This window comes from Corylus avellana, chromosome ca10, assembly GCF_901000735.1.
Source record: "Corylus avellana chromosome ca10, CavTom2PMs-1.0".
NCBI classification, from domain to species: domain Eukaryota; kingdom Viridiplantae; phylum Streptophyta; class Magnoliopsida; order Fagales; family Betulaceae; genus Corylus; species Corylus avellana.
Window position 1 is genome coordinate 13,412,502 of NC_081550.1, and position 16,440 is coordinate 13,428,941.

At 38.0% G+C, this 16,440-nt stretch overlaps 2 protein-coding genes across 2 annotated transcripts; one reads left to right on the forward strand and one right to left on the reverse strand.

The window, feature by feature from the left end:
• Positions 1 to 7,423: 7,423 nt before the first annotated feature.
• Positions 7,424 to 10,159, forward strand: LOC132162971 (uncharacterized). Its single transcript, XM_059573179.1, has 5 exons — positions 7,424 to 7,628; positions 7,687 to 7,772; positions 7,874 to 7,973; positions 9,561 to 9,694; positions 9,794 to 10,159. Exons 1-5 carry the CDS (start codon positions 7,424 to 7,426, stop codon positions 10,142 to 10,144), a joined length of 876 nt encoding a protein of 291 aa, XP_059429162.1. The 3' UTR covers positions 10,145 to 10,159.
• A 767-nt stretch (positions 10,160 to 10,926) lies between these two features.
• Positions 10,927 to 12,498, reverse strand: LOC132162972 (uncharacterized). The gene is made up of 3 exons (XM_059573180.1): positions 11,887 to 12,498; positions 11,541 to 11,772; positions 10,927 to 11,426 (listed from the first exon to the last, which is right to left on the reverse strand). Exons 1-3 carry the CDS (start codon positions 12,496 to 12,498, stop codon positions 10,927 to 10,929), a joined length of 1,344 nt encoding a protein of 447 aa, XP_059429163.1.
• Positions 12,499 to 16,440: the final 3,942 nt, after the last annotated feature.

Consider the following 16,440-nt stretch of genomic DNA (forward strand, 5'->3'; position numbering starts at 1 on the left):
AGATCAGATCAAACATGTGAATTCTCAACTTTCTAAAGCAAGTAACCAACCTAAAAAAATATATCATCAGATCATGTATTCAAAATTGTAAGCTCACCAATGAAATCAAATCACAATTCTTTTATGTCAACCAAAATTTTAGGACAAACATGAATATGCATATTTTCTTTTCTTTTCTTTTTAAAAGAAAAATTAGGACCAAGTGTGTGTAAATGTGTCTCCCATACCCCCAAACTTAAATTACACATTGTCCCCAATGTGTGTAAAACATGAAAAGATCTTACCCGGGAGTTGGAGGAAACTGTCTGGAATAGCATAGCTCGTAGCATACCCCCAAACTTGAACGTAAGCACACTCGTTCCTGAAAAGCAAAACACTCAAAAAATAAAAAGGAAACAAGAAGAAACTAAAGATAAACATAAAAATAAACTAGAAAACAAATCAAAAAATAACAAGATAAATTGTGGGGTGCCTCCCATGAGCGCTAAGCTTAACGTCTTCAGCCAGGCTGTTGTCCTCCTCTTACTGTTGTCCCGAAGAAGATGCCACTGAAGGTGGTGGAAAACGGTCTAGAACGGATCGTAGCAGTTCTCCTTGCTTTCGCAACAGTTCTTCTTGTTTTGCTAATCTCTGATCTGCCCGGACCTTCTCTTCCTAGGCCTCCTGCCTTTGATTCGCTAGCTCAAACTGGAGTTTTGCTATCTCTTTACTGATGGAACAACATTGTGCAGCGCCCATAGTGACAGTCTCCTCCTACTCTTCCACTTCCTACTCAGCTGTAGGTTCATCTACTTCCATAGGCTCTTCCTCAAACTCTTCCGCCTCGGCAGCTAGTGCTTGAGGTACCCTTGGCATGTGCGAACCACTTTGATTTCATTGTCTTATGCCAAACCACAGGGTCATGGTGACTGGTCCATCTTCGGAGGTGCCTTTTATGCCCTTTTTTCGAAGTATGTGAGTGAGTAAAAATGGAAAGGGCAACCCCCATGAGTCGGTATTCTCAACTCCTTCTAAATGCCCCCCACTCTAGAACTTGTAAATCTGGCTCCAGATGATCGCAGGAGTGGAACACCAAAAACCTTTATGAAAGGTGTAAAGCATTTGGAGGAATAGATCTCACCTTTGACTTTTGTGTCCCAAAGGGAATGCATTGTGATGCAAAATAGAGTCCACAAGCTAGAGTTGTGGAGGCATCTTTGCCCTGCTGCCAACATTATTATGCTTGTTTGTAAACTGCCCTTCACACATATCTGCAATGATTTCTGCAATGTAGAACCTGGGAGGTTGTGCCTCAAATGGTGTTTCTTTTGGAGGGTACTCATTATTCACTTGAGAGAAGTGGCAATGTCGGCTGAAGTCACCTCAATATCCTTGCCTTGATCTGTTGAGGACATGACACCCGGCTTGGTGCAGTCATAAGAAAGGTGCTCATAGAACTATGTGATCAATTCCTTGTAGGCAGTGGAGGTGACAAGCTTGAACATTCTCTTCAACCCACGGCGTTTGAATTCTTCAACCGCCCATGAAACTCCTTGACACGCTTCTTATCATGATAAGCCTTGGGTCTTTCCTTGTTGAGCTTGGTATCCCCATCTTCTTCATGCCTCAACTCCTCAAGTTCATGTAGCTGCAGTTTCCTTTTAGCACTTAGATGTGGTGGAAAGGTCTCTAGGGGGTGCTCGGCTTCTCCTCAATAACATCTTCATAATCTGGCACAATGTCCTGCCTTGTGAAATTTTGAGTGAGGGTGGCCTTCAATGGATAGCTATGTTGGACCTGGAAAACGTTCTCAACAACACCTTGGGTCATACAGACATTAAAGCATTCTAAATCATCTTGAGGTAATTTCAATGCATCAAATATTTTGAATTTTATCTTCTCACAATTCACTTTCATGCACACAATACCATTTTTCACACATATTTTAGTATCAGCAGTTTTCATAAAGGGTCTTCCCAAGATAATAGGCAAAGGCGATGGCATAGGGGATTCTTCCATATCCAATACAATGAAATCAGAAGGTAAAATAAATTCACCTACCTTTTCCAAGACATCCTCAAGAATACCTCTTGGTCTTTTGATGCTTCTGTTTGGTAATTGTAAGGTGATTGAAGTTGGTTGAAGCTCCCCCAAACCCAGCATCCCATACACATTGTATGGTAGCAAATTTACACCCACTCCTAGATCCATAAATGCATGCTCAAAAGGATGGTCACCAATCCTGCAAGGAATAGTAAAACTACAAGGATCTTTAAGCTTTGGTAGTAATTTTCTTAACAACACCGCACTTACCTCTTCTGTTAAAGCCACTATTTCATACTCCAGAAACTTCCTTTTACGAGTGCAACAATCCTTAAAAATTTAGCATATGAAGGAATTTGTTTAATTGCATCTAATAAATGAATATTAATTTCTACTTTTATTAGAATCTCAAAAATATCAAGGAGTTTCTTTTCTTTATTTGGCTTAACTAACCTCTGAAGGAAGGGTGGTGCATTCACCTTCTCCTTGTCACTTACCTTGGATGTTGAGGCTCCAGCTGAAGGTGCTTGTCCTGTCTCTTCAGTTCCTATGACCTTGCCATTTTCGAGAATTGTGACAACTTTCAATTGTTGGTGACGTCCTGGATTGGGTATTGTTTGGGCTAGGAATTCACCTTTCTTTCTTTCACTATGCTCCTTAGCCATTTGCCTCATTTGTGCTTCAAGTCTTTGAATGGCTTGATCTATCCTTACATTGATTTGGTGTTGTAAAGTTGCACTTTGTCTTTGCTCAATCATAAATTCCTATTGCGTAGTCACCAGTTTGAGTACCATACTCTCCAGGTCATTCTTCTGTGACTCCTAAATTGGTTGGACTGTTTGTTGGGAGTTCCTCTACTGCCCTTGAGGATTCAGAGCATTCTGATTGTTACTCCATGAGAAATTGGGGTGGTTTCGCCACCCTGGATTGTAGGTGCTAGAGAATGGATTATTCTTAGGAGGATAATTGTTCTATCCCATATAGTTTGCTTGCTCCTGATCTGCAAATGAAAACAAAGGACAAGTCTCAATAGTGTGATCAAAATGAAAACATATTGCACATACCTGGAGTTGGGCAGCTTGCTGAACGAGAGAGATGTTCTGAGTAGTCATGGCGTTTACAAGCATATTTAATGTCTTTTGAATGACAGCCATCTAATTTTGCACTCTGCTAATCGTGTTTACTTCATACATGCCCTTGCTCTTTACTCCTTGCTTCCCTCTGGATGAGAATTGTTGGGAGTGCTCACCCAATGTCTCGAACAGCTCTATGGCTTCCTCACTGCTCTTTTCTATCAGCACACTTCCACAAGCTGAATCAACAATACCCTTGTTAATGTCATTTAAGCCTTCATAAAAAGCTTGTACCTAATCATCTTGAGATAGGTTGTGATGTGAACACTTGAGAAGCAACTCATTGAAGTGTCCCCAGGCTTCGAAGAAAAGGTCTCCATCTCTTTGTTGAAAAGATTGAGTCTCCCTTCTAAACCACCTTGTCTTCTGAGCTGGGAAAAACTTCTTTAGGAACTTATTGGCCAACTCATCCCAAGTATGAATGGAATCTGCAGGCAAGGAATTATACCACAACTTAGCATTATCCTTCAAGGGAAAAGGAAAGAGGAAAGAGGACTAATCTGATTCCCTTCGGAGTTAGGCCCTGGATGTGCTGAAGCTTCCAGAGATCAAAGAACTCCCTAACGTGCAAATGTGGATCCTCAGTAGTTGTGCCCTTGGAGTGAGTCAAAGCATTGAGTATTTGCGAGGATATATAGTAATTTCCTTCCGCCTCTAGTTGATAGGTGATGCATGATGGCTGGTTGAGGTTTTGCGGGATGAAAGACTGTTTCATGGGTCTTTGCACTGGTTTCAGGTTCTCAAGCAGATCTTCCATTGTTTCCTCAACTTCTTCTTCTTCTTCGATGTCGGAGTTGTCTCTAGGCCTTTGTCGAACGGTCCGCTCAATTTTTGGATCGAGTGGAAGGATTGTTGAGGCCTGAGATCAACGACCTTGCATAAGAAGATTTGCCTCTGTAGTCACAACAACTTTAATACTACTGTCCGGATGACCTCTGGCACTGCGCTCTATCACACTCGGTCTACGATCGATCGTAGAAACAGAATGCAGGATGCGGTAGAATTGAAAAAAAAAAAAAAAAATGCTTTTAGATTTTTGATAAAAACAGAAACAAAAGAATTAAAATAACAAAACTAAAGTAAAATAATTCTAAACAAAATTTGACGCAACACACGCATATAAAAAGATCAATAATTCTAAACAAAATAATTCTAAACAAAATATGCTATAGTGCAATAAAAAGATCATTTTTTGCCTATAAAAGTTTTAGGTGACAAAAAGTCACAGGCCCATCAGTGGGTGAGGTCACAACAACTACTGATGGAGCTTATGGCCTCTTACCACCTAAGACTTTTATGGGCAAAAAAATGTCTTTTTATTACATTATAGCATTTCTCTTTAATATATTTCTCATTTATACTTTAGCCTCTATCGATAAAAATTCTTAGTTTCATCGTGCTTGGTAGCATGAACCATTGACTTTCTCAACGCTCAATGTTGACCACAAATTACCATTCTTTCTTTGCCTACTAAAATCAAAATATTGGTTTTTATTTGTTTGCTCTCTCGGCCAGTACAGCTAACGTCGGTGTACTGTTTGAATTTCCTTTCTTAATTAAAATATATATATATCATGCATTCATTTGTGGTGGACTATCATTTCCTTCTCTTATGCTCAAATTATGTTTCAAAGATTGAAAAAAGAATTCATACTGATATTGTTATTTAAGGGTTTGATTGATGTGAGATTTATGAAAAATTAACTTGAAGATGAGAACCCATTATTCATATCATATCAAAGGAGCTGACTACTGATTCTGAATCACATACACATTAGAAAAGAAAATAAATGATATTTTGCCCAAATTTCCACTTATTTTTTCTCCCCACTAGTAAAAGGTAAAAGAGAGGAGCATCATGTTTTGGATGTAAAAGTTATTCCTTCCCACATACACTTTTAAGACTACTAGAGTCTATATCTACAATTCGGTTAGACTTTAACAAATGTTTAGGTAAATGACCACTCCTTTTTTTTTTCTTTTTTTTTTTTTCTTTTTTTAAAGTATTTACATCTAACTTAACATTTTAGCTATCAATATTCACTTTTCCATTTAAAGTATTATTTATTTATCTACTTTCCATATCCCCCAAGAGGAGAGAACAATATTATATTTTTAGAAAAATTACAGTTTACCACCCCCAAAGCAATCTACGTTTTTAAAACATTTACATCCAACTCAACATTTTAGCTATCAATATTCACTTTTTTATTTAAAATATTATTTATTTATCCACTTTCCATATTCGCCAAGATAAGAGAACAATATTATAATTTTGAGAAAATTACACTGTACCATCCCCAAAGTTTCACTCGATTTATAATTTGACCTCAAATGTTTAAAAATTTGCAATCTACCCCAACAAAGTATTAAAAATTTGAAATATGACCCATCCATTAATAACTTATGTTTTCTTTTATGGAAATTATTGGAAATTATCGAAAATAGCTAATTGCTCTTATTTTTCAAAATTAAAAAAATTAAAAAAAAAAAAAAAAAAAGAAAAAAGGTGGCCTGGGTACCCCCATCTAGATGAGGGCCAAATTGGGGGTGGCCGACCATCCCTAAGTAACCAAATGAGGATGGCCAAAACCACCCCCAAATTCTTTTAGGGGGTGGCTCGAGCACCCCCAAATGGTCGGATTGGGAGTAGCCAGTCCACCCCCAAATGGCTAATGGGGGTGGCCGTAGCTAACCCCTATTTTTTTCTTTTGTTTATTTATTTGAGGCCATTTTTTGAATTTCTTAAAATACATGCGGGCAATTTTGGAAATTTTAGACCAAAAAATGCACGTGCGCAATTTTTTGTCAAATTGGACGGAAATGATTAACGGAGTGGTTACGTTGCAAAGTTTTAATACTTTATTGGGATACATTACAAATTTTTAAACATTGGAAGTTAAATTGCAAATTAGGTAAAACTTTGTAATTTTTCCTAAATTTTTTACTACTATCAGGTATGCATTGTTGAGCTATAGTGCTCAACAATTTTATTGAGCACTGTAGCTACTCAACAAACGTTTAGTTACTTTGTTGAGCCGGAAGTAAAGTATTTTTAACCATGTACCTCAACAAAATAGCCAAAAGGTTATTTTATTGAGCCATATGTGAGTGCTCTTACGCCTTGTTTGGCAAAGGATTCCACAAGTTCTATTTTCTTTTTCTTTTTTTTTCTTTTTTTCTTTTTTTTTTTTTTAAAAAAAAAAATTAACTTCTTAATATTCTTATTTTTATATCACATAAATCCATTTTTATTAATAATTAAACAAAAAATCCGCTATAAAACAAAACATTTTCACTTTTCTATAAAAAAATTCAAAACTTGTATCTGCTTTATATCATCTCAAAACCAAAAACCCACTATACATGTCCATTACCATACAAGGTTTTACTATTTCTCTAAAAATTACATTCAGTGGGAGAAGCATTGAATAAAGATTCCTCAGGCCAAAGTCAACAGCAAAGGTAGAAAGCAAGCTTTTCTGAGTGAACATCCCCTCCTATTTATATGCATAATTAAGTTAAAATTTCGCAAGCTTGATTCTTGGTTAATTCGTAAAGAATTGTAACAAAGGGTATGACTATTAAGGCATTCTCAGATTGCAAATTGTCAATCATTGTGTCAGTCTAGTGTACTACTCATTATGCAAGAGAGACTAATGAAAAATATTTCCAACAAATCTTTCCGGTGGGTTGAATAGGACAATAAATAGAAAGAAGCTTGAGAAAATTAATATTGGGATTTTTAAGGATTTGACACAAACACTTTCTAAGCTTAATTACTGTTATTATGATCTCCTTGGTGCCTTTTCTTCTTATTCAATTAAAAAAAAAAAAAAGAAAAAAAAAAAAAAAGAAAGAAGAAAGATCCTCCCTGGTGACCAAATGGTGTAATGATCGAGTGGCTTTTATTTCATCACTTTCCCAGTTAGCCTATGAAATACAACTTACATTCTTTTTAACTCCCTGGGCTTGGGGGGTTTGCCCAATAAGGCTTCAAGTTATATACTAAAAGATGACTTGGTTGGGAATTTTGATGAGTACCCCTACATATTACAATATTTTTATCTCACAATAATTCCATAGTACTGATGTGATACTACTAAGTACTAACCAACTTATTTTCCATCTCATCTTTCACCCATCATCTTTGTATACAGAAATTATATTTTGAGCTTTTAGAATAAATTATAGATTATGCCTATCCATTTGTATCCGCAGTGATTCTTGGAGACAGAACCTTTGTATTTGGCTTTTTGTGAAATTTTATGTACACTTTTGCCCCTGACTTGCTTTTACACGTTTTTGAGCTGTTGACCCAGACAAACATCCGAAAATCTTCGTGGGAGAAGCTTCCGCAGAGCAAACTCCTTCAGCCCACTCCCAAAGCTCGTTGGCTTCTCCTGCAAGCGTGGATCACCCATCCCCCTCCCAAAATACCGGCTGCCGTTTCACCACCCACCGCTCCCGAAAGTACTTGAAGTTCTTCCCGTTTTCACCGTGGATTCAGCGCATGCTCTGTTTTGAGCAGGGGGAAAATCGCGCGTCCATGCTGTAAGAGCTTCAAGTTCCTTTCATTTTTCTCCCCATGTGTCGTTCTTTGTTGATTTCCTTTCGGTTTGGCTGGTTTTTCTTCAGAATTTGGGGCCATTTTCTGGCGTGTCAGGGGCTGTTTGGTGTTCAATGAGTGTTCCAACATTTTAGGGCTTATTTTGTAGGGTGCCAGCTTCGGTCCTGTGAGTGTGCAGCTGAAGCTAACTTCCCAAGACCTGCGATTTTGGCGAAGCAACTCGGATTCTCGTCCATTCCGGCATCTGGGTATGTCTCAATTTTTTTGATAGCACCCCGATGAATTTCGTTTATGTCCTGCTTGTTTGTCTCCTGAAACGCGTATTTGTCTGTGTATTGCAGTATTAGTTTGAGTTAAATACTGCTAATATCTGATCTTGCAATCACATTTCTCTCTATTTGTCTGCTCTTATTTCATTTCTGTTAATGATTTTTTTTGTAAGTGCTTCGGGTCTGAATATTTGGTTCTGTTTAATTCGCTAGACGTGAACTGTGGTATCAACATTGTTTAGTTTGTTAATCTGAAATAACACTATTTCCTTCCCCATGATTCAAAATAGTTGACTGTTCTTGTTATTTTGATTTAATAATGTTTCATACTTTTAGACACAGTCGTATCTAGTGTCCTTGTCAGAGAATGATAGTTTTTTTAAGATCTAATGTACTTGCATCTGGATACAAATGAAAGATTGTTGTGTATGAGAATAGTGATCAAGTGGGGGCGGTCTTTGTGCGTATGGAATTCAATTGGAGGTTGAAAGAGATGGTGTAAGGGCTGGAAAGGTGTCCTATTAGTGGAAATAAATGAGAGCCGAGAAGCGATAAAACTGTGGCATAATATGATGCCATTAGAAAGTCTTTGCTTTCTGGGAACAGTGTAATAGCACGTTTGGCAGCATACTAGTTCACATCTTTTTAAAGGAAAATTTGAAAAAGATTAGAGGTGTCAACTGTTGCTGCCGATGCATTGCACTTTTTTTCACATATACAATATTACTTATCAAAAAAAAGATAAGACTATCTCTGCAATGATTTGCTTGTTTCTCAGATTGCGTGATCTGCAATCTGGTGGTAGACTTTAAAGAACAGTGATGCATAAGTTTCATCTCCTTTTTTGCCCTTTGTACTGGGTTATAACATGCATAATGGAATACAACCTAATAGGCTATATGTTTTTGGGCAAAAGGGGAAATGACTGTAACATCATGCTTACCTACCTGAATACAACAACAAATGTGTTTTTGGGCAAAGGGGAAATGACTGTATTCCATTTTTTTCTATACAAGTTTTAGCATGCTTCTACTTCATCTTCATGTGTTTCTCTTTGTGTACATTGATGTTATCAGTGAATTTTGATGAATTAAAAATATGCTAAAATTGTTAAAGATTGTGCGACATGTGCCCAAGAAAACTTTGAAGGCCAATTTCTTTCATTTTTATGTACATACTTAATCGAGGGATTATATCCCATCTTTGTCGTATTTTACACTTGCAATGAGTGTATAATTGGATATGGAATCTAATTGAACGGGAAAGTATAGTTAGATAGCATTGCTAAGTTTCTTATTTTGGTAATTTGGACTGCAATGTATTGGCAGCATATATGCTCCAATTTAGCTTAATGTATTGGCAGCATCATTTTGTACGAAAGGTTGTGATTGGGGATGTTTTGTGAGACTGTGGTATTGGTTTGTGGAAGGTGTTAGCTTGGGGTGGAATTTGTTTCTGACTGGTTGTTTTCTACTAAGAGGTTGTTGAGCATCCAGAGTGATTTGGTTTGGGACCACCAAATCCTTTTTCTGTTGTTACATCTTTGTTTTCTTCACAATATGACAGGGTTGAGTATGTCTGCAAATAGTGATGCATCGAGTGGCCGTCCATTATGTCGCTGTGGAGCTGTAGCGTTCGTAAGGTATTCCTGGACAAATGATAACTACAGCAGAAAGTGGTATGGGTGCGAAAAGTATAAGGTATTGAATGACATTTATTTTCCATGTTTGCATTTTTTGACCAGTTTTATTTGGTTTAGGGTATATTATTGACTTTTTTCCAAATTTTGTATGTTGTAGCAAGTTGGTGATTGTGGCTTCTTTCTTTGGGCTGACAACGAGATGACAACTTACGAAAAAAGAATCATGCGACGCTTGAAGGATATAGAAGAGCAAACCCGGGCAGAAATTGGTAGACTTGAAAAATTGTTGGCTGCCGAACAAGCACAGTATAGAACACACCTAGAAAACATGTTTCAGTCTAGGGATGAGATGTGGAAATCTCTGGTAGCGAATAACCAGTCTAGGGCAGTCAAGTTCCAATTTAAACAAATGACGTATCAAGCAGTCTTAGCCTTGCTTGTCCTGCTAGTGTTCCTTTATGTTGGCGGTTACAATGCATCTAGTGGTAGCAAGTTGATGTTAAAATGAATTATTTCATAGTAAATTGTAGATACTTGACCGTTGTAACTTATATTTTTTGATGTTTTGTATTAATTGTGCTACTCCTTTTACGCAATCATTGTAATTTATATCCGCTTTTTCTTGATATACAACGTATCCATCTTATTTGTGCAGAGCTGCGACAGATACTCTTTTTTTCCAGAGTAATATACTCTATTAACATAAAATATTTTTTTATTTTAATTTAGATTATTTGTAGTTTATTTAATTAATAAATTATTAATTCTTACATATACGTATAAGAAATCTGAGTATAAGAAGCTGTTAATGCACATCCAATGATACGTTAACAATGCATTCCTGGTCGTTTATAGGGAATAATGAAGATAATGTAGATCATATGTGTATTTGTAATCTGTCATTTATCAGTTCACTCATGGTAAGAACAATTGGGTGTCATTTCTATAACATATAGTTTATTGAAAGAATAAAACATGTATTTGGATATTTTCCTTCAATCCCATAAAATTGTATTATTTATTTGACATTAATGGTTGAAGTGAATTACAATCCGAAGAGCAAATGGATTATAGGAGTTCCTCGAGGTCATATATTTTTGATAGCACTGTCTACTTAGATGCAGATGTACACATATGATCCCATGCTGATCGATTTAGACTAAATAAGCGAGATCAGTTAAGATTCCGATTAGATAGTCCTTTCCTTCAAAAAGGTCATATATGGCAATTTTTACATTACTTGTATTTTTTCTTTATTAACAATGGAGAAGCCATACAAGATAACATTAATTACTCTTCATTCGCGGTTTCCCACATGTGAGAGGTCATTGCCTCTCGGACTATAATCATCATTTCCTTGCTTTCGCGGGTTCGGTCTGGTGGTGCTCCATGCGCGACATATGGAACAGGTGTCATGGTAGGCAATTGCGAGACGTCGATCCAATGTTGCCCATAATGCGTCGTTAGGGCATCACAAAATAGTGGATCATCAGCACCGCAGTCCTTGCGAATGAAGTTGTGTACGGCGCAACATGCGACCACAAATAGTCGTTGGTTCTCAATCGGGTATGGATGCATATTGTCGAAGATAGGGAATCGGGCTTTCCAAACTCCAAACGTTCTTTCCACAGCTGATCGTAATGATGAATGCCTATAATTAAACAATTCTGCTGCATTCTTCAGACGACGGCGACCGCGGCGGAAATCTTCCAAATGGTATCGCTCATTGCGATGCGGGGGTAAAAATCCCTTGTAGCATCCATAGGCCGAGTCAACCAAGTAAAAGTAATCTGAACATAATAAGGTACAACATTATAGCACATAGGGTTCTAACATAGCAAAGGAATTGTAAACGTATTACAAATCAATAGAACCTGACACAAAGCCGCGTCTCTGTACAGTACCTTCGACCGGCATGGGGAAAAGAGCGGTGGGATCCTCGATGCACTCCTGGAAAATCCGCGAGTCATGAGTGTTGCCCTCCCATCCAGCATAAACGTATGTGAAACAAAGGTCGAAGTCAACGACGCACATGACATTCTGTGTTATTGTGGACTTCCTGCTTCTGTAGGGCACTATGTTCTCACCTTGAACGCACGCTTTAACATGGGTTCCGTCAATCGCTCCAATGCATTTCTGGTTACAACAGTATTACCGAAAGCGTGCATAAAATGATATAGGACACAAAAGACAATAGATACATGACATCGGTGTTTGTGAAGTAATGCGATATGTTATGCTATGGCGTACCGCGAACCATGGATAGTAGCGGCCATTGCGTGCAACGTATGGGTGAGGCAACTCCATCGCAGCTGGACGTATAATATTTTTCCCAAGCCTGCACAGCGCTTTAGCTGTCCGATTAACGTAAACGCTTACCGTGTGCAATGAGCGCTGTAGCCTATCCGCTACCGTCCGCTGCGTGTGGCACTGTGCCATCACTAGGCAAAATGCCGCAACTTGTTCTGTGATCTTTACATACCGGCTGCTTTGTAAAAAACCATTGTGTTTCAGTGTGTTGCACAATTTTAAGAAAGTTTTTGGCAACATACGAAATTGCTCATAGCATGTAGTTGGATTCGGATTGGTAAGCACCCAGTGTACCCACATTGCGCCAGTCAGCTTGGAAGTCCGCTGTGGAATGCAAACCCTTACGCTCGGGTGCATAAAATGATGGTAACATTCTTCCACGATCATTGCCATGCGCACCAGCAAATTCTCTAGCTCGAATCGTATTCCCTCAAAATTACGCTCATCCTCGTCGTCTGTGTCGGATGCATCTGAGTCGGGCAATTCATCGATACTGTCCGTCCAATGACGTCCATTACCAATGTTACCATTAGACGAGCCGGCTGCGTACATGTCAACAGGCCTACATTTAAATGAGATGAATACCGTCACATTCTAGTCATAACATGCGTAAACGTCGTCAGGCTATATTTAGTCTATATTAATAACATGCGACCGGATAATTAGGATTGGGAAGTAAAACAGGGTTAATATCATTAATCATTAATGTTAAAATTGTTATCTACTCCGTAATAAGCATCCATACTATAGCATAACTTAGGAGTCTCTAATATTCCAGTCAAACTAACTTAATCCCTACAAAATGGAAATTAGTTAATGGAAACACAAAAAATACAACATAAAATATTAACATAAAACATCAGCTTCAATTGTCTTTGTCTGGATCAATATCATTTAGCCACTGACGTAGACCGTCGTCATTCATTTTCAACAATATCCTTGCCCTAGTCAGATCGCCAACCTTGTCGCATGCTTTGACATATTTTTTCGTGGGCAATGACATTTCAGCTGCCAACACATTGATACGGTCCATGATGGCTTCCTCAGGGTACTGGTTGGGAGGGGGCTTATAAGAACCACAATCGCCGGGTGAAGTGCCATCGCTAAGCTTGCACCTCTGTAAATAGTCGGATCGCAAGATATCATACTCGCTGCGCAACTCGGAGAAAATTTGCTCACCCCTGGATGAACGCTTGCTAGAGTTCGATCCCTGCAAGTGCGAACCTTCCCTCTTCAACTTCCCTTTCCCTTTTCCTTTTGCCTTGTGAGATGATGCACATTGGGGCTCCGTCAGGTCTATGATCGCCGCGGGGTTGTTGAGATCGATGTCATTCTCTTCACAATTGCTGCCCGGGGGGGATTGTGTGCTGGCATACCTCAACTTTCCAGTGGATGTTGAGCCCTCAAAGATGTAGCATAGGGACTTGAAGTTCGCCGGGGGGCCATTTCGGAATCTGTAGTACTTCTTGAGGTTCGATGTCTGAGAAGGAAGAGCAAACAAACGAAAAAAACACAAGATAAAACACAAAATGTCAGTAAGTACGGAAATTCGCATAATTAAGGAAATATTAAACTTAATATTAGTGGCGTACCAGTCGAATGTGTTCCCATTGTTCCGGAGTTCCCGTGACAGTCCCAAAATCATCATCCCACCCACAGCCCGTGCCGGCCTTATCTCGGACAAAATCCGAGAAGCGCACCCAAAGCTCCCTAAGATGCTTAATATGGTCGCTCACCTGTTTTTGAGTGTAGGCGGTGCCATCATCCAGCCGCCTGTTTAATTTTTTCGTGATGTTCGGCATATGCTTCCCAAAGGGATGGCGAACTCCGTCATCTTGGCATTTACAGAGGATGTTCACCAAGATATTGTCGTGCTTTTCTTCCCATTTCACATTTGCCAGTGGGATGGGAACTTCTGGTGGGGATGGGGACGGGGTTTGCATCCCATGCTTTCGTGGGGACTTACGGGGAGTGGTAAAGAACGACATCTACGCATAAGTATATAAAACAACAAACGAACGTGCATAAATCATGTATGATACTTATCTACCAACCATAGTCAGCACAAAACTAAGCTTTTACGTAGACACTCGAACTAATAAATACGAGTACGTTAAATGTGATATGACATATTTACAATAAGCAGTAAAATAGGTTAGGCACAAACAATTTGGAAATGAATCTTGCTTTGATATAAAATAAGAAACCTACCTTGAAGCAAGTTGATTGTCGGTGGCGCAAGTTATACCCGCCGAACTGAAAATTAAACAAGGCCAACATTAATGCAAACTAAGCAGAAAGTGGTGGCATATTAAGCATAATTGATGAAGAAATGATTCGAGAATTCTTGTAATACATATATAAACAAACTAGATTATAAACAAATTAGAAGCAGAATCAGAATAAGCCAACTAGCCAAGGATTGCTTAAAAGATGTACAATCTCACTTTCATCCTTGCTTTACTTGTGACTATAGAAAGGATGAATTCAGTATTTGATGGAAATCTAAAACAATGGTATCTAAAGGCACTCCTCTGATAGGCAATCATCACAAAATATACAAACAGAACTTTGCACAGAATAGAAAGTTTAAAAGCCAAGCTATAGCATTTTGTAGGATAATAAAATAGAAAGATTAATGAGCAAACACATAGTGGTTTTAAGTCATTGAAAAACTGTAACTTTTATATTTGTCTGTTTTGAGTCCGGGGAAAGTTTTTTTTTTTTTCTCTTTTTTTCTTCTTCTTCTCTTTTGGGGAGGTGGTGGGGCAGATTAGGATCCACGGGATGTTTCTACTAAGCATTCATTCACTAATCAAACTCTTTTATATCCATTGTGGTTACTAGCAATACTAGAAACTACTCTTGCGTGACTACACCGAAGTTAGCTGCAAGGAAAACTTAAGTTGCATCCATGAATTGCATTATATTTCAGGCTTGAGGAAAATATAACTTTGGGGAAAATTTTGTGCAGCCCCATTGAGTTAGATTGGGATTTGTGAAGTTGTAAGTACTTTCAAAAGAGAAAGATGACTAGCAACACATTTTCTAGTTCGTTTTATGCTTTTGCTTTTAATGAGTAATGAATGGTTTGAAAAAATAAAATAAGACTCAAATGCATTATCAAGAGTGAAAGAAATGTCCCATAGAGGGAATGGTGAAGGAAAGTCAAGCATAGTTGGTCTGGTCATACACACAAAACATTCATGAATGAACAAATTAATGGTTGAAGAGGTTTAATTCCAGTAAGAGTACCATAAGAAGTCAAAACAAGCAAAAGGTTGTACAGAAATGGGTGCTTTGCCATTCAAACTCCATAATCTAATGATTTACATGAAAATTGGGTCTACATGATGATCACAATTTTGTTTACTTATTTTCTTGGGTAATAAGCACTTTTATTAACCAATCAAAAGGAAGCACTTACAAATTATAGCAAACCTTGGGAAAAACTAAATTGCCTAAGACAGAGCCTAAAAATACTCAAATACAAGCCAAAACTTTGAAAGAACTTAACAACTACAGCTAAAAGAATTCTGGGGCCAAGTCCTATCTCAACGCAATGAGCTCTATTACAATTATTGTCTGTTACCCTGTTAAAGGAGGCAGTCACTAAAATTGCCCCATGAAATTCCAAGAGTTTCTAGTAAGGCCGTCCGTAGAAGTTATACCACTTCATTAGGGATAACCTGAATCAATGGTCAATTGCCACCTTGACATTGAATACCAAACCACGGAGAGAATTCCCTAGGAGAACTAGAATAGGATTAGGGCGGTACTCAGGGGCAGCACACTCTGGGCTCCTTCCTTGAAAGCTTCTTAAATGGAATGCCCGAGCATTAGATGCTTTTATTTGGTCCTAAGTGCTGCTTAGATAGCTCTATATAACCTTGTTGCTTATGGTTAGCTAATCTTCCCTCATTTATGTCCTGCTTGGCATGGAACATAACACATGAAACATTATTCATGTGCCCTCTCAAAGTGTCCACTTCCCATGCCTTCGTAAGACGTTATACGTTCAACTATGCAATTTGTTAAAATCCTCTCAAATTGTGCTTGGTTTAACCATATATAGAAGGTCATTAAGTGCAATCATGTTGAGAATTATACAAAGTAAAGATATCAACAGCTTGATAATTTTGATTAGTAATCAATCAATTATAGAAGTCAACTTTGATTAACCAAATCATGGAAAAAGGCTAATTGCATGTATTTGTCCATATTATCAAAAGCATTGCTATTGAGAAAGGAAATTCTGATCAAGGCCTCACGGGTCATTTTCCATGTTGAAGAATATGGTGTCTAGCTACGTACTCCATTAAATTAAACATAGTGGACAGGAAAACCCAAAAAATAAAGAAAACCCAAAAAATAAAATGCTACACAATATAAGCAAAACTTTTTTTTTTGATAGGTAAATGCAATATAACATTCAACAAAACCATAACAAACAGCTGTACATGCAATACCTTTGACTGTGAGCGTGTGCGTGGA

What these genes read in the sequence shown, in the direction of transcription:
- LOC132162971 (XM_059573179.1), top strand. Translation starts at nt 7,424, where the DNA reads ATGTACACTTTTGCCCCTGACTTGCTTTTACACGTTTTTGAGCTGTTG. An exon ending in ACCACCCACCGCTCCCGAAA is followed by an intron (nt 7,629 to 7,686) that starts GTACTTGAAGTT and finishes TGTTTTGAGCAG; the next exon opens with GGGGAAAATCGCGCGTCCAT. An exon ending in ATGGGTGCGAAAAGTATAAG is followed by an intron (nt 9,695 to 9,793) that starts GTATTGAATGAC and finishes TGTATGTTGTAG; the next exon opens with CAAGTTGGTGATTGTGGCTT.
- LOC132162972 (XM_059573180.1), bottom strand. Translation starts at nt 12,498, where the DNA reads ATGTACGCAGCCGGCTCGTCTAATGGTAACATTGGTAATGGACGTCAT. An exon ending in GCTACTATCCATGGTTCGCG is followed by an intron (nt 11,773 to 11,886) that starts GTACGCCATAGC and finishes TGTTGTAACCAG; the next exon opens with AAATGCATTGGAGCGATTGA. An exon ending in TTTCCCCATGCCGGTCGAAG is followed by an intron (nt 11,427 to 11,540) that starts GTACTGTACAGA and finishes TATTATGTTCAG; the next exon opens with ATTACTTTTACTTGGTTGAC.